Source organism: Canis aureus, chromosome 12 (genome assembly GCF_053574225.1).
Source record: "Canis aureus isolate CA01 chromosome 12, VMU_Caureus_v.1.0, whole genome shotgun sequence".
Taxonomy (NCBI): Eukaryota; Metazoa; Chordata; class Mammalia; order Carnivora; family Canidae; genus Canis; species Canis aureus.
This window is the reverse complement of record NC_135622.1, coordinates 60,418,457-60,437,796: the sequence shown is the minus strand read 5'-3', so window position 1 is coordinate 60,437,796 and position 19,340 is coordinate 60,418,457. Positions and strand designations below refer to the sequence as shown.

Below are 19,340 nucleotides of genomic sequence, written 5' to 3'. Positions count from 1 at the left end.
CTGGGTGTACAGTATATGTATAAATTTTATATATAAAGTTTTTTTTTTTTTACTATTTATTTATTTATTTTATGATAGAGAGAGACGCAGAGACACAGGAAGAGGGAGAAGCAGGCTCCATGCCGGGAGCACAATGCGGGACTCGATCCTGGGACTCCAGGATCGTGCTCTGGGCCAAAGGCAGGCCCCAAACCACTGAGCCACCCAGGGATCCCAAGTTTTTCTTTCTTATGTGTGTAATTTTGTATTTTAACATATTCCCGTTGTGGGGAGGAAACTGATTTTTAAATTAGGATGTACCCAGGGACACCTTGGTGGCTCAGTGGTTGAGCATCTGCCTTTGGCTCAGGGCGTGACCCCGGGGTCCTGGGATCGAGTCCTGCATCGGGCTCCCTGCATGGAGCCTGCTTCTCCCTGTGCCTGTGTCTCTGCCTCTCTGTGTGTGTCTCTCATGAACAAATAAATAAAATCTTAAAAAAACAAAACAAAACATCAATTAGGATGTATTTAGTGTTGGCCTGCAGTTTGCCAGTCCTTAAAACTTTTCCTGAAGGGAAGGAAGGGAGATGAGAGTTTCACTCCCTGTTAGCCAATCTTCTTGAAGAGTTTTGGGGAGAGGTATTGGCAGCCGGCTGACAGAGGTGTAGTTTCTGGGGTGACCCCCCCCCCCACGCTGCTCTGATGAAGCTACAGGAAAGGGTGCGGTCGTCGACTCTGCCTTGGTCCCCAGAGGAACGCCCCACGTGCCTGAGGTCTGAGGCCCGGGCCACCCTGGCTCTGCCCAAACTAAGGACGCGTGGCGCCACCCTGCTCTTTTCCTGAAAGCTCTCACCCCCTCTGGCCAAGCATTTCTTGTTTGTCTTTGTAAAGGAAGAGCTGCTGAGAAATGACCCTGTGGCCCGAGAAAGCAGATTCTCAAGGAAAGGGAGTCTGCTCGCGGGTAACTTCTCGAGGACAATCACCGTGAGACACCGTGAGACAAGTGCGCGGTTGCGTGGCTGGAAGCCAGCAGTGCTTCTAAGACAGGAGAGGAGAGCGCTGCACTTGCCTCCCTCGCACACTTACAGTCAGGGAGTTACAGATCCTGCGAGGCGGCTTCCTTCCACTAGACGCCCTCTCCCCCTGTCTGCACCTGGCCCGGACCCTCACTTGGGGTGCCCGTCGCACTCCCCGGCTTTCCCACTCCAATGCCTCCTGGCCGCTGCCACACGGTCGATAGGGACACTTGCGCTTTCTTCCTTTTATTTTTCTGGGGCAGTAGATAGTAGTTCATATCTATTAAGTTCATCTGTTCAGTGCCCACACTGTGCAACTGGTCATACACACCCGCTTTATTTAATGCGTGCATTCTTCCTGTGCGAGTCAGAACGATTTCCTTTTTCAAGGGGAGTCCAGGAAGATTTAACAGCTTTTCCCAAAAGCACTGCAGGAGGAACGAACCAGCGTCCACTCTTTGATCTTTCAGTCTCTAAAAAGACAATAGATTTGGATCGCTCCATAGTTTCTGTGTCCAGCCCGGGGCTTAACGAGACTTCCCTGCACATTGTTAGGCAAGTGTTCCAGGTCACAGAGGTACACCTAGATTCCTGGCAGGTCCTGGGGGTCGTTCTACCCAAAGCCTCCGACCACTAAACCTCACAGTGAAATCATCTGTATTTTGTAAAAGCGTCGCAGAGGGCTTTGGTCGGGTAAGAGGAAGGCACTATTTGAACGAGCTCCCGTTCTGTTCAGGAGGCACACCCTGAGCGTCTTGGCGCCCCTGGACTCCCTGGGGTGGCGGAGCCCTGGCAGGGATGCTGGGGATTGCCCTGCCCGTTTCTTCGGTTTGTGTTTCAGAAAACAAGCTCTTCAGCAGCAGCCTACGTTGCAAGGCTTTGTGACAGGCAGTCGGGGAAGACCAGACGTAGCCAGGAATTAGCTAATATCTCCATGTCTGGGTAAATGTCAGCGTAAAGGAAAGTGCAACTAAGAGTTCAAGGGGGGGGGTGGTGACTGGGGGGCTCAGTCGATTAAACGACTGACTCTGCATTTCAGCTCAGGTCATGATCTCCAGGTTGTGGGAATGAGCCCCATGTGGGCGTCTGCTGGAGATTCCCTCTCCCTCTCCCTCTGCCCCTTCCCTGCTCTTGCTTGCTCTCTCTCTCTCTCTCATTTTCTTTCTAAATAAATAAAACCTTAAAAAAAAAGTTGAAGGAAGCAGGGGCTCACAGTGGACAGACGTCAGAAATCACTTCGTAGGAGACGCGGCTCCGGCTAGAGGAGGCTTTCTGTTCGTTTGCACCTGGGCTTCCTTCCGCAGTCGAGGGCCCGGGCACAGGGGTGAGGCAGGCCGTGGCAGGCTGGGACTTCCAAGCCTCCACAAAGGCTTCCTTCTTGCCGCTGCCACGGAGAAGCCGGGGTGTCAGGACGTGCACTGTGCGCCCTGGCCCCGGCGGGAAGGCCCGTGGGACCAGCAGACTCCAGGCGGGCTCCGGTCTCGGAGAGCAGGCCTCGCTGACCGTGACCCCCCAGGCTGGTCCAGCAGAGCTGATTGGAAGGGCCGGACGCCAGGCTGTATGTGCGGCCTTCCAGGCCTCCGGGAACAGTGACTTCCCGTCCTCTCGGGACATTGGGGCCTCTGCTTATTTATTTATTCCTTTCTCAGGAGGAGGCGGTTTAGGCCATCAGTTAAATGAGTAAACAGCCACTGGCCCCTCCTTTGTACTGGGTCTCGAGCTGTTTCTTTGTTCCACAGGGTCGGTGGGGGCAGTGAGGGGTTTGGGTGTGGGGGTCACGTGCTGAGCCAGGACGTAGTTAGCGACTGTCCTTGGCTGAGGGTCCAGCGCCAGGAACGGAGGGACGGCCTGGGGGCCGGCACGGGAGCCGAGAGGGCTGGGGGCGAGGCTCGGGCAGGAACAGGCCGCGTCCGGGAGGCCCAGCTCGCTTCGGGCGGTCCGCTCGGCCGGAGGAGCTGTAGGTGGCCCGTGGTCGCTGAGTAATGAGGCCGCTTTAGAGGCCGGAGCTGAGAGGAAGAAGCACGTCCCAGGTGAGAAGCCTGGCACCAGTGGAGGAGGATGAACCAGAGATGAAGGGATCACCGGGTGCGGGGGTGAGCCTGCCGGCCGGGCGGGCAAGGAGAGGATATGAAGACAGAAGCGCACCCATGGCCTCAACACAGCCAGAGCCGGGAGCGGCTTGTGGGGGACCAGGAGCCCCCGACCCACCTGTTCACGAGCCCTGCATCACAGAGGCTCTTCCTGCAAGGGCGGGACCCTGGAATCTGGATCAGGGCGCCCCCGGCCGCGGCCCCTGGGGGTCCTGCAGGGAGGGTGGAGGCAGAGGGCCCGCCAGGCCGCCCAGTGCCCCCGGGCCGTGCCCTTCCTCCGGGCCACCCGCGCCCTCTCGTGTCCCTGCCTGCCTGGGGCCTGAGGAAACTCAGGAGCACCTGCCATTGACCCCGCTCTCTCTGTCTCTCCTTCCAGGATGATTTCCTCCTAATCCATTACGATAAAGGACCCTGCCGGAATAAGCTGGGCCATTCCAGGGCGTCCGTCATCTGGCATCGGACACAGGTAGGAGGTGGCTCGCCCGGACCCGGGGTCTTGGGGCGGGAGAGCCGCGCCCTGTGGAAAGGCGGAGCTGGGCAGCGTGGGTCATCCGGGACCCTCTAGCTCTCAGATTAAGCTGGTGGTGGCCCCGGCCCCGTGTCGTGGTGCGCGTGCCTCGTGTTGCACGTGCAGTTCCTTACCCTCGGGCTGGACAGCCCCCCGGACTCCCGGCGTTGGCGATGATCCCCCAGGGGGTGGGGGGATCCCTGCGTGGCCCTCAGTGAAGAGCTGCCGCTGGAGCCCTTGAGGTGCGCCAGCTAGTCTCAGGAAAAGGGGGGACGGAGGGAAGGGGGAGTCCCTGCCTGGCGGCGTCTGCGCAGCCTGTGGGGCTTCCCAACGCGCAGTGATTTGGGGCTGCGTGTAGTACAGCTGGGGCCCCTGGAGCGGGGGCTGGAGGTCCTCAGGGAATAGGACAGGTGCGTCCCTGTCCTGCGGGGACAGCGTGACGCGTGCTAGGGCTTCAGCGGGGTAGGTGATGGATGGCGCGGCCGGGAGGGCCAGCGCGGGGTACCCTTGGCCCGGTGCTGAGGGACGCTCGCCCTGGAAATGAGGCTTCCGGCTATTTGACCAGCAAAAATGGGTTTCTTTGGGAGCAGCTTAGGGGTGCGCCACGGGAGCAGCCAGGCCCGGCCAGCCCCAGGCAGGGCACTCTTTCATACAAGAAGGGGGGCCTTGGGGAGGCCGTGGAGACATCAGAGGCCCTGGGAGGACCAGGGAGCTGCGGGGTCCTGAGCGAGCGCTCCTCAGGGCTGGGCTGCTCCAGGGAGTGGGGAGGAGGAGGCTGCCCTTCCCCCTGCAGGGGAGGCCCCGAGGCAGCTCCCCAAGTGCCAGCACCTGTCCCTACCTGCCCTGAGGACACAGGAGCTCAGCCTGCGGCCCCTGATGCCATCGTAATGAGGCTTCCTCTGAGTGATCTTCATAGTGATGGGGAGGAGCCAGCTGCGGGAGCAGGGGACAAAGCAGAGGGGACGGTCCAGGTGGGGCGGGCAGTCCAGGGGTGAGGGACAGTCCAGGTAGGGGACAGTCCAGGAAGGGGGGGACAGTCCAGGTAGGAGGGGATGGTTCAGGGTGAGGGACAGTCCAGGCAGAAGGGGGATGGTCCAGGTAGGAGGAGACGGTCCAAATAGGAGGGGATGGTCCAGGAGGAGGGGGGACGGTCCAGGTAGAGGGAGGACAGTCCAGGTGGAAGGGGGACGGTCAAGGTAGGGGGGGGACAGTCCAGGAGGATGGGGAATGTTCAGGCAGAGGGAGGACGGTCTAGGAGGAGGGAGGACAGTCCAGGTCCAGGTAAAGGGGGGGACAGTCCAGGCGGAGAGGGGATGGTCCAGGCAGAGGGAGGATGGTCCAGGTAGAGGAGGGATGGTCCAGGTAGAGAGAAGAGTTCAGACTGCGGGAACGGCAAGGGTTGATGGGTAGAGCCCTGGTGTGAAGGCCCGAGGGCCCGCAGCAGGGGTGAGGCCCAGTGGTCGCCGATGGTGTCGGAAGAGAGTCCCCAGAACCCCAGAAGCTTGACAGCCCCCGCCCACTGTCAGGGTCACACCACCTGTGCCTCCCGCCGAGGCAGGTGTGCAGCCCAGCTGGGGACGAGGAGCATCCAGGGCTGACGCATCCAGGGCTGACGACTCCCCCTGTGAGCGCTGACTCCCCCACGGCCGCCCAAGCGGAGCCGACGAGGCGCAGAGTGGGGCTGAGGAGGCCTTCCTGCAGGGGCCCTGGGTGGACGGCCTTGGGGTGGCGGGCTGTGCGTCCCAGGAGTGACCCTCCGCCGGGGGCGGGGGTGGCGGGGGGAGCAGCGGACGGTGCGTCAGCACGGAGCCCCGGGTGCCTTCCAGGACAGCGGTCTAAGGGAGCCGAGCTGGACTGGACCGAGGGGCTGGCTGCCTGGTCCTCAACCCCAAACAGCAGTGAGTCCTGCAGCTTACGGGGTGCCTGGGTGGGAAGGGGTGTGGATGGCCTGGCCCCAAAGGCTGTTGTGGACCTGGTGCAGGCCACGGAGCTCACCAGGTCTAGAGAGCTGTGGAAGCATCCTCCTCCCCTCCCCTCCCCCTCTTCCTCCCTCACTCCCTCCTCCCCCTCCCCTTCCTCCTCTCTTTCCCCCTTCTCCCACTCCTCCTCCCCTCCTCATCTTCCCCCTCCCTCCCTCTCCTTCTCCTTTTCCTCTCTCCCCCCTCCCCCCTTTTCCTCCTCCCTCTGGTCCTCCCTCCTTCGCCCCCTCCCCCTCTTCCCCCTCCTCCTCCTCTTCCCCCTTCTTCCCCCCTTCCTCCCCCCTCCTCCTCCCCCTCCTCCTCCTGGGGAGCACCTCCAGCCTCAGGGATCACCCCGCACCTCCCCGGGACCCTGCTGGTCTGCCTCTGAAGCCTGCAGAGGACTCGGTCCGTGGCCTCCTGGCTTCAGGTGCGGGCCGACCATCCGTGGTGTCTCTTGGCTCGCAGGTGCTTCCCTGGGCGAGGCCACCTGTCCTCTGCGCAGCTGTCACTGTGGCCAAATTTCCCTTTCAATAAGGACACCCACTGTGTAGGACGAGGGCCCACGCTGATGACCTCACTTGAACACGGTGACCTCTGCAAAGAGCCTATTTCTAAGCAAGGTCCCATCCTGCAGTCCTGGGGCCAGGACTCCACAGGTAGCTCGTCGGGGGGTCGTGGTTCTACCCCTGGCGATACCCACACCCTCACCCCGTGCAGTAGAGGGGCCTGGAGCGAGGCCGCCGTCCTCCTGTGCCCCTTTCCCCCCACGTCTTCGGGGATGGCCGGGCATGGATCTGCGTGGTGGAAGCTGTCGGCACCTGTGCGGGGCCATTGGACCAGAGCCGGCGAGGACTCTGGGATCCCGTCGTTCCACTCTGGCCTTTTCTGTGCAGGGAATGGGTAGCAGCCAAGGGAAGGCGGCTTTGCCCAAGGGGGTACCCCGGCTGCGTATACAACCTCCCCAAATGCATCAGCCTCACGTCCTCGTGTTGACGTCATTCACGAGCCTGTGCGTGAACAAGGCGCCACGCGGCCCGAGCTGGGGCGGAGGTGCCCTGGGTGTCGTGGGGAGGTGGACACGCTGCGGGCCGGTGCCCCTGCTGGAGCTCCTTCCCTTGTCTCTGCACGCGGCCTGAGCTTCCCAACCACGGCGCCGCTGGTGGCAAGCGTGAGCTCCCCGGGGGAGCGCCAGGGCCAGGTGGAGACCGGCCCCGTCCCCCCCAGCCTGGCAGTCACCCCCTGGCCCTGTGCCTGATTCAGGCGAGAAGTCGCATGTCCCTGGGCCATCCAGGGCGGCCCTGAGTTCTTGGTAATAGGCATCAACAGAATCGAGAAAGTCCCTTGAGAAATGCAGAAACCAGGACCCGAGGGTCCTTGCTCGGGGAGGAGCCTGGCACAGCTTCCCGCCCGCTCCTTTAGCTTCTGAGCGCCAGCCATGAGGCCCCAAGCCCCCCGAGGCCCCGATGGCAGGGCCCAGCAGGAGGAGGGGACAGGCACGCACGGCGGCGCGCGCTCACCCAGGCACCTGCTTCTGTGGGGCGAGCCGCTCCCCGGAGGTGCAGGGTCAGAGGTTAGAGCAGCGGAGGCTGCCCACGCATTAGTGTTAGTTAGATTTGGGCAAAACAGTAAAATAGGAGCGGACCAGCATCAAAAGGACAGTGAGGATAGTGAGGAAACCAGCCGAGTGCGGAGTGTGACACGGTGGGAGCCGAAGCCTAGGGCCCGGGACTCTCTGAGGGACCCTGTGTGCCCTGCGGAGCCGGATGGGAGCAGACGTTCGTGTAGACCCCGTGGGCGGCTGTGCTAAGCCTTCAGCGTTGACAGTGGGGACCCCCTGCCCCCCGCAGGCTGCACGGTCCCCTCAGCTTGAAGGCACTCCTGCCCTAGGGGCTCGTCCTCAGCATGAGCCTCGGCCAGACAGGACCCTGAGACTGGCCCCATGTCCCGTATGCATCTGCTGCCTTTGGATCAGAGGGGGCGTCCCCGTCCCCGTCTCCTTTGGATGGGCTCCTGCTTGGACGTGGCTTCTCCGCTGGCTTGTTGCTGATCCTGGGACAGGAGTCACACTTTGTGTTTAGGGCAAAGCCTCGGATGCAGAAATGCGGGTTTTACTCTCCCCCATCAGTTCCTGCCTCAAGTGTCTGGCGAGTGCATGGGAAGCGCCCGGGGTGGGGGTGGATAGATGCCCCGACTGCCCAGCACTGGCCCTGGGCCTGCCGTCCTGCCGGGCTCTTCCCGCCTCCTCAGGCCCCTGCGTCCTCCCGGTCTCTGCGTCCTAGCTCGCTGCTCGAGATGCGGCCCCGTTGTCCACAGCCAGGTTCAGGGCCATGTCCTCCGTGAACCCTCCTGCTCCCGCCTGTCCCCAGAGCCCCCGTCCTGTACCCCGGGCTCTGCGGGCTTCTTGCAGCTCCGATGCCTTGCTGCGACTGCCTCCCGTCCTCCCCTCTGAACCCATGTCTTATCTGGAGACAGACTGTCCTCGGTACCAGGGCCTGCTGGTCGTCGTGACCCCTACGGCCCTGGTCCCCTGCCTGAGCCAGAAACGTGGAGGGAAGCAGGAGCGATGGCCTTGGCTGCCGTTTGACCTGGTCACAGCCCCCGTCCCCCCTCAAGGCCGGCAGTCGGCACGGACCTGTGTCCCCTGTGTCCTTGCTCCCGCAGCTACTGTCTCCTTCGGGGGCTTCAGGAAGGAAAGGGCCTGTCTGGCCAGGAATCCCATGGGAGCCACTTGCGTCCAGGGGAGGTGCCCCCAGGGGGAGCCGGGCGGGTGGGGACAGGGAGCTGGTTTGGTTGGTGTAGTGGGGAGCGATGTTGGCATCCCCTCTCCAGGGGACACTGAAAGGCTCCTGATGAGAGGAGTGCGCCCCGACCTGCAGCGGTGGTGTTGGAGGAAGCCGGGGGCAGTGTTGGTGTGACCGAGAGTGACCGGCGACAACATACGGGGCTTCGAGTGCTGCCGACCCTGCCCAGGGCACTCTGGCATCACGCAGGCTCGTATCTGCCGTCAGAAGTGAGGACCTCCGGGCCCTCCCTGCTCTGTGGCCCCTCACAGCCCCCCACCCCGTTCCTGCTCTGCGCCGCTGCCCAGCTGACCAGCCACCCCCCACCCTCACCCCCTGCAGCCCCGGGAGGGAAGCCCCGGGACCAGCGATCAAGCACGTTTCGGGAGCTCCTAGGATTGCAGGGCAGCGTGAGGTGTTGGCAGCACAGGAGTATTTCCTGTTGACTGTTCAGGCCGGGAGATTCGAGAAGAACTGCAGAAAGAGGGGAACTAAATATGACCAAGTCTGAAACGGGAGCCTGCAGGGGAGGCTTTCGTGGAGTAGGGGCCAGAGGCCCAGGATGTGACCCCGGGGGGGACAGGACCGGGGTGTCTGCATGATAGGGAGCTGGAGTGGGGTGGCGGTCAGGCCCGGAGAAGACCCCGATGTCGTGCTTCGACTTAAACCTGCGGCGCTAGGGAGCCACAGCAGGTGTCAGAGCAGCCGAGCGGAAAGCACAGACGGGACTCGTGCTGACGTCCCTGGTCCCCCCCAGGGTCCCACCCCAGCCCCTCCTTCCGTCCCCCCCATCACCTGCTCAGGCCATAGCACTTCTCAGCAGTGGCTGTGGAGTCCTGCTTGACGGAAACCCATGGTAGGAACACATGGTGCCCTCTCACCTGTAAAATACCCACGTGCACCCACATGTGTCTTCCCTGCTTGATGTGTTCGGTCCTATTTACTCAAGTTCTGGTCTCTTTTAATTTACTTATTCATGAGAGACACAGAGAGGCAGAGACACAGGCAAAGGGAGAAGCAGGCTCCCCGCAGGGAGCCTGATGTGGGACTCGATCCCGAGGCTCCAGGATTGTGCCCCGGGCCGGAGGCAGACGCTCAGCCCCTGAGCCCCCCAGGCATCCCTCACATTCAGGTGTTGCCCCCATACGGCTCCCCTGTCCCACAGAAGGGCCAGACACCCTGTGACACTGACGGCGGCCTTGCTTGGAGCTTCTGGCCGGTGTCGGCTTCGTCAGCTCCTTGGGGAGATGCTGCGTCTGCCCCTCCGGGCCTCGCCCACCGCAGGCCTTAGCGGCACTCAGGACGCGTCCCCGAACTCAGTGTCCCCATAGCTCCCCGTTTTTAGGGGTTGCCATCGATCGCCTGGTGTAACTATGGGCTTGACAAAGCTCCCGCTCCTTAGCTCTCGCGCTGTTAGGTACAGAGTCCGTGAGAGCGTCTCCGTGGGCTGCCTCGGGGTTATCGCAGCTGCTCCCAATATCTTTAGGGGAGGAAAGCTATCATATGCCAAATACAGTTTACCCAGAGCCCTGCCCAGTGGAGCGTTGGGACGAGGGGCTGTGGACAGAAAAGATGAATCTCTGCCACGTAAAGGTCCTACACGATTCCATTTTGCCCCAAGAGATGTTATTTATTTATTTATTCATTCATTCATTCATTCATTCATTCATTCATTCATTCATTCTTTGATTCCGCACAAGTCTTCTGCTGGAACTTTTGCAGCAAAAGTCCTGGTGCTTTTGCAAACCAAGATGGGGCGGTAGCAGGTGGCTGGGAAGGAGAAGGCGTCCGACATCCCATCGCGGTGAGCTGCAGAGTCCTGGATGCTCACAGCCGTGCCCTTCCATCTGTTCCCCGCTCGTCCCTTTGCACGCGGTGGCTGCGAACCCTTTGCCCCGTTTCCAGAGCCGGCCCACAGGTGGGCCATCGGATGTCAGAGGCGGACGACGGCGCCTTTCCTCTCCTCTAGATGGATCTCTTTCCTTAGGACGCCAGCGCCAGACAGGAGACGGGCTTCTCTGCACCGGCTCCCCCTTGTCTTCCGAGCAGGGAATCCTCAGGCCCACCTCAGGGTGAAGGGGGAGCCCACGTGTAGCCAGGGGACGGCACCGAGGGTGGCCGCCTGCACCGTCCATGTCACGCACGGGAGACGCCCGCCGGGCCCAGGCTGAAGGCGGGAGTCCGTTGCACAGACACTCGTGTCCTGGAGGCCTCGTGCACGGAGCTGTCCTGAGGGTCATTTGCACAGGGCTCAGTGAAATAGGCACGAGGTGTCGCTTGTGCATAATCAGCACACCCAGTCCCACTCCACTGCCTTAAATAGATTCCGAGATGGGTTTTTGGCCCCAGATTTTGCACTGGTGAAATAACACTGGTGTGGACTATAATCTAGGGATCAAAATGACTCATTAATGTGTTGATAGCGATTGTGGCCCGGCGATAGAGGGGCCTGCTTAGGCGCCCCCGTCCCTCCTGTACTGTGTGGTCCCTCCCCAGCCCATGCAGCCCCCTTGGCTCCCAGCAGCCCTGTGTGCATGTCCCGTGGACTTATGAGCAGACCTTAGACTTTCCCTTGAGATTCTGTCCTCCTCTTCATCCCCCTGATTTCGGGAAGTGCCTCTCCAGCCTCCCTGTGGCTCAGACAAAAGGCCTGGCTTACTCTCCTTTCTGTGCCCTGAACCCCACTCCCCAGCTCGCTCCCCTTCCTGCCGCCCCTCAGGCAGCACCCCAGCCGGTGCTCCTGCAGATGGGTGCTCCTGCAGATGCCTCGGTTTGCCTGGCCAGGCTGGGCCCCCTCCCCGTGGCACTCGCTGCCCATCCTGCAGGCACCTTGCCTTCTGGGTCCCCAGAGCCCTCGGGGTGTGGAGGCGGAATGTGGGTGCCCCGGAGCCCTCTGGGGCCAGGAGAGGAATAGAGGGAATTGAGGGGAGGCCCATGTAGACGACGTGGGCAGCCAGTCAGGGGCCACCCAGAACCAGCACCAGGGGATCCAAGTCCAGGGCAGTGGGGCTGCTGGGTGACTGTGTCCTTATAGGAAGAGATTAGGACAGAGGCAAGCCCAGAGGGACAGCCGTGCGAGGCTGCAGGAGAAGGTGTACCTCTGCAAGCTGAGGACCGGCCCTACCTGCACCTTGGTCTCAGACCTGTCACCCGCGAGGACTGGGAGAGACAGCTGTCCGGTGTTTGGGCCCGTCTGCGGTGCCTGGTTATGCAGCCCGAGCCGCCGGGGCTCCCGAGATGGCCTTGTCTCCTGCACGCACCTGGCGGGACGGCTTAATTCTGTTGCTTCCCCAGCCTGTGCTCCCTCCCTGGGACGCACGCACTCGTTTGAACATCTGTGTGCCGATGGCCCTGGAACCTGCTGGCTTCTCCCCGGAGCTCTAGATTCACGTACCCACTGCCTCATGGATATCTTCACGCGGGCGCCCACGGGTCTCTCAAGCTCCAAATGTCCAAATGGAAGTCATCGTTCTTGCCTCATTACCAAGGTGGCACGTCCACCCCCTCAAGCCAAACCCGAGGGCAGGGCTCCCGGGTCCCTGCGAGTCTTGCTGATTTGCTCCAGAACCTCCTCCTGACCTGTGCCTCTTCTGCACATCGACCTCCTCCCGCCCACCTGCCTGGTCTGCTGTGAGCCCTTGAGTGGCTGCAATTATCTCTCCCGGATGCCTCAGCCCATCTGCAGCGAGCTCACACCTGCGGGACCTGCTGCCTCCCCAGGGAAGCCGCCTTGAGCTCCCTGGCACCAGTTTTCCGCATCTCCCATCCATATCTGTGCAGTTTTGGCCCCCTTTGTTGTTTCTAGCATCTGCCTGCCCTCCCACCAGGACCCGTTCTTTCATGAGTTCAGAACAGCAAATTAAGCAGAGAAAAGAGGGGCTGTTACCAAAGGTGGGCAGGAGAGAGGCGGGAGCTGTCACCTGGTGGACGTCAGTGTAGACTCCGCTCGCTGCTGGCGCTCCTGCCTCCTGGAATCTCTGGCCTCCAGCGGTGTGATAGCCAGTATTTCACAGCTGGCTCCCGGGCAGGCGGTGGCCCAGTCTCCCGTGTTGCTGTGTCAGCTGCTTCCTGGGGTGTAAACACCCCCTTGGGGCTATTTCAAGCTGCCACTGGGATGTCACCGAAGGAGGCATTGGGACAAGACTTGCAAACGACACAGCCCTCGGTCCCTCACCTGTCCCTGTCCAGGCCTCTGCTGCATCTCTTGTGTGCTCCGCAGGCCTCGAGGCCATGTGCAAATGCCAAGTGCCAGTGTCATGCATTCACCCTGCTGTGTCTTTGATTTTGGCTTGTTGTCCCCCAGCCCTGGAGTACGGTGTGTAGAACCCTCTGGAAGGGAGGATTTGGAAGGTGCCCGTTTCTATCCAGCTGGTTCGTCTCCTGAACATCTGTTGCACGTTTACTATGGGAGACACGGTGGGCTGTGCGTGGCCACAGAACCCGCGCTCTACTCTGAAGCTGCGGTGTGAGCTCAGCCTGAGGGCTCAGCCAGACCTTGAGATCTCAGAGGTGGGCAGTACGAACAAGGCCGCGTATGCGGTGGCTCCCTCTGGAGCCTGGCACCGTTGACACATCCGTGTCACCTGCAGTGCAAAACCTAGTGCCTGACACACAGTTAGAACATGCTCGCTGACTGGGTATTTTTGTTTTGTGATCTTTGCTTTTCCTATCTCATTCCTTACTGCCGGCTGCCTTCCTTCTGGCAGTATCTGCATCTTCTTGTCACCGACCAGCAAGAGATGGATAGCCTTGTTTTAGGAAGCGGCGGGCATAGCAAGAGGCAAGATAGGGTGGAAGCCAAGATGTGTCACTGGCCCAGAATGCAAGCATCTGGTCAAGGATTTCGATAGGGTTTCAACTGCAAAGAATCCTGGCTTCTTTGGGACTGACCGAGTCTTCCAAGTAGTTGAGGTTGTGTGCGGGCCCTCGAAATAACCGTTTTCTGGGGGTTTTCAAGTATTCTGAGGTATTGGTGTGCACGTGATTTTAACAAAAGCTGATCCGATTTCACAGCCCGTAATTCCACCATCGACGCTAGGTTCAGACAAGTGGGCTGAGCCAGCTGGGCGGAAAACACGGGTCAACTTATGAATGCAGTGTGGTGCCTGTGTGGCGGAATGGAAGGTCTACTTTCCTGCACACATCTGGGGTGCTCTAGCCTGGGATCATACTTCAGGGTTGATAATGGCCCTTAGAGATCTTGTACCTCATTTGTTTATTTTTATAGTTGAGAAAAATGGGGCAGAATGGGAATTAGAGCAGAGTGCCCGGGGCCTCCATGTATTTATCGCTGTGAACAGTAGGTGGCGGGCTGACTCCAACCTCAGATCTCCGCTCCGGGCCGCCCTCTGCCGGGAAGGGTGCGGCCCCGCAGGCGGCTGTCCAAGAGGAAACACCCTGTTTTTCTGGCCAATTCGCTCTGCCTGTCTTAGCTGACAGTGTGTCCACATTTACTCACGCCCAGGCGTGAGCGTGTGTTATAAAACTAAGTCAAAACGTGTAACGGTTTAAAAAAAAAAACAGCCCTGTGTTTTTGACTCCTCCAGAAATGACACAGGGGTGCTGCCTCCCTAATGCCCGGTGCCTGAGTCCCTCCTGTTCTCTCACCTGGAACACACCGTCCTAGTCTTTCCAGGACACTATCCACCTCCTCATCTTTATCGTCTTCCCCTTCACAAATGCCTGGCCCATGGGCTCCCTTTATACCTGGAAACCTGATGGCAGTTTTTGTAAAATGTATAGTCGGTTAAATCTTGGGTCTCTTTCCATCAAACTGGGTGCTCCCCTAGGGCCACAGTGTGATGTGTCTCCATATTTGTAATAGCCTGGCTCAGAGGAGGCTTGTTGGCTAATTGGATGTGTAATTGGATGGTGGTTTGGGTGCTTAGGTGGAAGCGGGGGCAGGAAAGGGAAAAGAAGAAAAAGAAATGAAGGGAAGGGCAGGGGGAATCAGGGGAAGGAAGGGGATGGAAGGAAGTATTGGTGGGTGAGTGGATAAATGAATGGGCAGGGGATGGATGGATGGATGGATGGATGGGGTATAGAATAGGTGATGGATGGGTGGGTGGGTGACAGGAGGATGGGTGATGGATGGGTGGGTGGGAGGATGGTGGGGATGGATGATGGATGGATTGATGGATGGATGGGTGGGAGGATGGTGGGGATCGGTGGATGGATGGATGGATGGATCGATGCCTGGGTAGATGAATAGTGGGTAAGGGATGGGTGGACAGTGAGTGCATGGATGGATGGTTGATGGACAAATGGATAGATGAGTAGATGGGTGGCTGAGTGGACGCATAAATGGATGATGGACGGGTAGATGACGGGTGGGTGGATGGTCGTGTGGTTTATACTTTGGCTCTGGAACCTGCAGGCTAGTCACCTCACCCTCTGCTCCTGTGTTTCCTTCTTGCAGGTCGTGGGCATTTTTGCTGGATTTGGGCTCCTGCTATTGGTGGCCTCGCCTTTCCTGCTCTTGGCCACGCCGTTTGTACTTTGCTGCAAGTGCAAGTTCAGTAAAGGTGACGACGACCCATTACCCACCTAGAGGAAGGCACGATGCTGGAACAAGACCCCTGCCTCTGGGAAGCGTGGCTCTCCCCCACCCCACCCCGCCGTCCCCTCTCACTAAACATCTTTCTTGCCTTATGTGCCCCATTGAGCTTCAGTGTCACGCCGGATGCCGTGATTTCAGGGAGTGATGTCAGAGCGTGCGCCGAGGCCCAGGGTGCGGCCCCCCGGGCGTGGGGAAGGCAGGCTGGCGTTGGTAGGGCACGTCCCCACACAATCCGTCTCCGCCGACTTGACAAGGGAGGCGCCGCATGAAGCAAGCCGGGCGGTTTTCTCCCAGTGGTGATAGACTAGGAGTGTCTGGGGTTTGCCTGAGACCCTCTCGTGCAAAATGTTGTCCGTCTCCTCTTTGGCGTCCAGATGGCGCCACGTTGCTGAAAGAAGAAGTCTTTGGAGGATTACAACTCACTTAAGACAGAATCCGATAATTCTGACTTGAGGAAAGCACTCTGTTTATGACAACTGTTTTTATTACTAATGGCATTTAGTAAAATCCTTTTTAGAAGGTGTTTTTTTTCTTTCTTTCTTTTTTTCCAACTGAGTAGTGAAAAATCAACAAGGTGCATCTACACCATCCTATGCCTTTCTTGAAATGTGCATTTTAGGAAGATACCGTTAAACGACTTTTCTGGCTCGGCCACTTTTCAGGAGATTTAGAAAGCCTTACGCGCTCTTTGTGTTTTTCTCGAAACTCGTAATGACGTTTTGAACACTGTACGCAGCGTACCGTTACCAACGTGGGTCCCTATGTTGTTGCATTTCTTTGAAAATGACCAATGTGTTTAAAGGAGTATCTTCATCATTAGATTTTCCTTTTTTTGTTTTTTTCTTCTCTCTCTTTGGGGGCTTCTCTCTTCTCATCCAGGTATGAGCAAATATTTTTTAATGTCTTTGGAAACCAAATGCTTTACTTGGGAATCGTTCTGCTGGGAGCCACTGTGGCTTGGCTGCTTGCCTCGGCGTCCTCGTGGCAACAGGGAGAAGAGAACAGTGCTATTGGTCCTCACCGGCAGGGCTTTCTGGCAGGACTGGACGACTCCTGGGGGCTAGGGGAGAAGCTTCCCAATTTTCTGTTTTTTGTTTTGTTTTGTTTTTTTGTTTTTTGTTTTTAACTAAGTTATTTTGGAGAAATCTGTATCGTACACTGTTCCAGGTCCTGTTGCTAACCATTTTGCCCCACGGGGGGGGGGGGGGGGACAAAAACCTTCCATTTCACTTAGTTATTTCGATTAGAGGATCTTACCAACTTAGCATCTCCTAGGCTGTGGGTGACAGTTACCATAGAAGCAGAATGCACGGATCGATAAGACACACATTGCTCCATCAGTTGACTTTCAAAAGTGGAGAAAGTGTGTTCTTTCCAGAGGGTTGGCTTTAATATGACTTTTAAAGCCACCTGAGCAAACTGATTGCATTGAACCTGGGACTTCTAAAAATAAAAGAAAGGCAAATGTAGGTTTATCCTAGTGGGACTTTTAAAAACTCATTACACATTCCACAAAGGAGTGAAATGGAAACAAAATATGACTTGTTTGCTTGTTGCAAGCATATTTTTAAAATGGTGGGTTTTTTTGTTTGTTTGTTTGTTTGTTTGTTTTGTTTCGTTTTTGATATGTTTGACTTCTGCATTTGTGTGTTGGCCTCGGTTGCTGCTTTGCTTCCCCGTATAGAAATTTCTTCCTTTGTTCCTAACATTTGAGAGGTTAGAAGAAACTGTACCCCTTCACTCTCCACCTGTGGTATTAGTTATCTTTATGAAATCGAAGCCATTAGGAAACTAATCTGTGTCAAAATCACATTTCAGAACATTCTCCTTACAACCACAGTTGAATTTTTAATTCAGTAACAAAACAAGAACACACCTGAAATTGTCTTTTCAATGAAGCCCGGACAGTGAGTCCCTGTAGGTGGATTTGTCATGACAGGGTCTGGTGGTAAATGACTTTGCAGAGAAGGTGACACTCCAGGAGTCGGGGGCCCAGGCTGGGATCCGTGGGTGCACTTGTCTAGCCAGACCCTTTAAGATGCCTATCAAAGCCAGCAGACTCGTGGCCCTGTTTCCGGTGTTCAGGGGGCAGGCCTCACCCCATCCTGGTCCACCTTTACTGTGCAGGGTGCTTCCCATTGCATATCATACACAGTCTGCATAGTAGTACCCCTTTCCTTTGGGGTGGGACCTAAGCCTTTGGAAAGGATACATTCTCTGGGCTGGAGCCCAGATCTCTTAATTTTTAATGGATTGGGCTGTTCATCTAGCCTGGAGAAATCCATAAGCAAATCCTGCACATCCATAGCCTCAGCCATCCTTGTGCCTTCACCTCTGACACATTTCCCAAGCGCGTGGTTCGACCTAGGTAGGGACCACGGAGATTCTGGGGCCGGCCACAGCCAAAGTAGCATCTGCTTGCTCTGATTTTTTGCACCAAGCATGCTTCACTTTGCTTGGTTTGATTTCATAGTAACATGACTAAAACTCTCCGTTCCTTAGGAAGATACCAGCAGGATTGCATTGAGGTGTCATGCGTAAACTTGCTTTTCTGCAGCCCGACTCCTCTGTTTCAGTAGGGAATGCCATTCATTCCCATCATTGGTGGGGATGCAATATTAACCACGCATGATGTAAAATGTACACAGAGCGTGGGAAGATGGCCCGCGTCTTGGATTTTAACCTTGCCTTGCCATCACTCCCCAGGGGAACTTGGGGAGCTCTACACTTCATAGGTGGGGTGTTAAATGGCATAGCTTGTCTTAGTTGAAAATTACATTCACTTTCACGGATGGTTTTCATGCCGACGTTCTGGAAGCACATGTATGTTTATTCCTTTAGAGGCCTTGAAATCCTGGAGGAGGGGAAGAGGACCCCTCGACCATGGCCGATGCGACTGGTATCTGGTTGGGGTGGCGCTGGAGGGCATGGCTGACCTTCGGTCGTCTGTGTCCCTCTGACTCTCTCATACAGTTTTCTTGGACGTGCCTGGCCTATCGGTCTGGCTCCGTCGTGTACCGTGTAGCCGGGCCCTGGAGCTTTGTGACAGTCACAGGAGGCCAGTGCCCTCAGAGAAGGAGTCGCCGTAGATACTCACATAGCACAGATTGACTCGGGATCTGAGCATAGTCAGTTCCTTCGATTGCATGAGCCGCCATCCAGATCAGTTCTTCCTCACCCCCCCCGGGAGCAACCAGAGACTAGGGAACCACCGTGTGGCACCCTCCTAACCAAATTCTCTCAACAACATTCGATTCCATAAAACCAGTGTAGGAACCAGGCCGATTGCTGACCAGAATGCAGGGCCCACGGGGAAAAGGATTCCCAGGTACGCAAAAATTACTCCAAGATGACTCTGTCTTTTTCATCTTCTATCGTAAAGTTAAAAGTTATTTAACAGGTTAGAAGAGGACATTTTCCCTTGGTAGTCTTTAACAATTAGGGGATTGGAAAGAACCAGGGTGGGCTTTTTGTATATTTCTCAGATTCTCATTTATTAATAAATGCCCCTGTATATAAATATAAATATATAAATATATATATAAATCACAGTGAAATCATCAAGGGAGAAACATTTTGCATGTATAAAGCTTCATGAAGGTCTCTTTAAAAAAAAAATACCAAAGCTTGTTTATTCCTTATAATTAACCCAAGTCCTTATGAAAATACACAAGACGAAGAGATTATGGCTGGTGTTGCCAAAAATGCCAAATGGAACGACGGGCCTGCACTCAAATATAGTTGCTAATGCGTCAGTCCTAGGAGAGCATGCTGTTTTGGTATGTAAAGCCCACGGGCTCCATTCTCCCTTTGGTTTATATAACCCTGTCTTCCACACTTCTGGGAGCCTTTGGTGAGGGGTAGGTACCTGCCACATGCCTGACCTTTCCTTCCTTCTTTGCTCATTTTACCATGGGTATATTTTAATCTTGTATAAAAATATGCATGAGTGGGTCATGCACATGTATACAGTACGTATTTTACATGCAGTGGTTAAAAAAAAAGTTCGGTTTGTGTTTTTTGAAATGTCAGTACATTTTGTGCCACTAACACTGTGATGTATAAAAGAGCTGTTTGAATGCCTTTTAATGTTGTGTTTTGTACTTTGGAATCACATGGAAAAGTTTGATTTGTAATTTCAATACATATTTTAAATGTATTGTGTCTTACGTAGTTTGTCCCCCCTTTAGAAGGGATTTCTTTTTAAAGAGATTTTGGCTGGAATACAGGTTACTTTTGTAAATCCTGTCTGGCTCCATCTTTTTGTACATTCTTCGTTGACTCCTGGAGATTGAAAACAGGATGATTGGGGGTGGGAGGGAGGAAAGGCATGTGGGAAAGTGATCTCCCACCACTGGGGGGAATACTTTTCTGTTCTGAGGTTTTCTCTGTTGGGGGTGTGCTCAGCTCTTGGTGCCAAATGGATCCGAGTCGCTGGGTAAGTGGC

The 19,340-nt window shown here is 56.7% G+C and overlaps 1 protein-coding gene across 4 annotated transcripts in view; it reads left to right on the top strand.

The window, feature by feature from the left end:
- RNF144A (ring finger protein 144A) overlaps positions 1 to 19,136 on the top strand; it is a 115,582-nt gene extending 96,446 nt beyond the window's left edge. For all 4 annotated transcript variants that reach the window (XM_077844229.1, XM_077844231.1, XM_077844230.1 and 1 more), the window contains 2 exons: positions 3,462 to 3,551; positions 14,753 to 19,136. In XM_077844229.1, coding sequence (XP_077700355.1) covers positions 3,462 to 3,551; positions 14,753 to 14,884 — 222 coding nt within the window. In that variant the 3' untranslated portion in view covers positions 14,885 to 19,136. The remainder of the gene's footprint in view (positions 1 to 3,461; positions 3,552 to 14,752) is intronic.
- Positions 19,137 to 19,340: the final 204 nt, after the last annotated feature.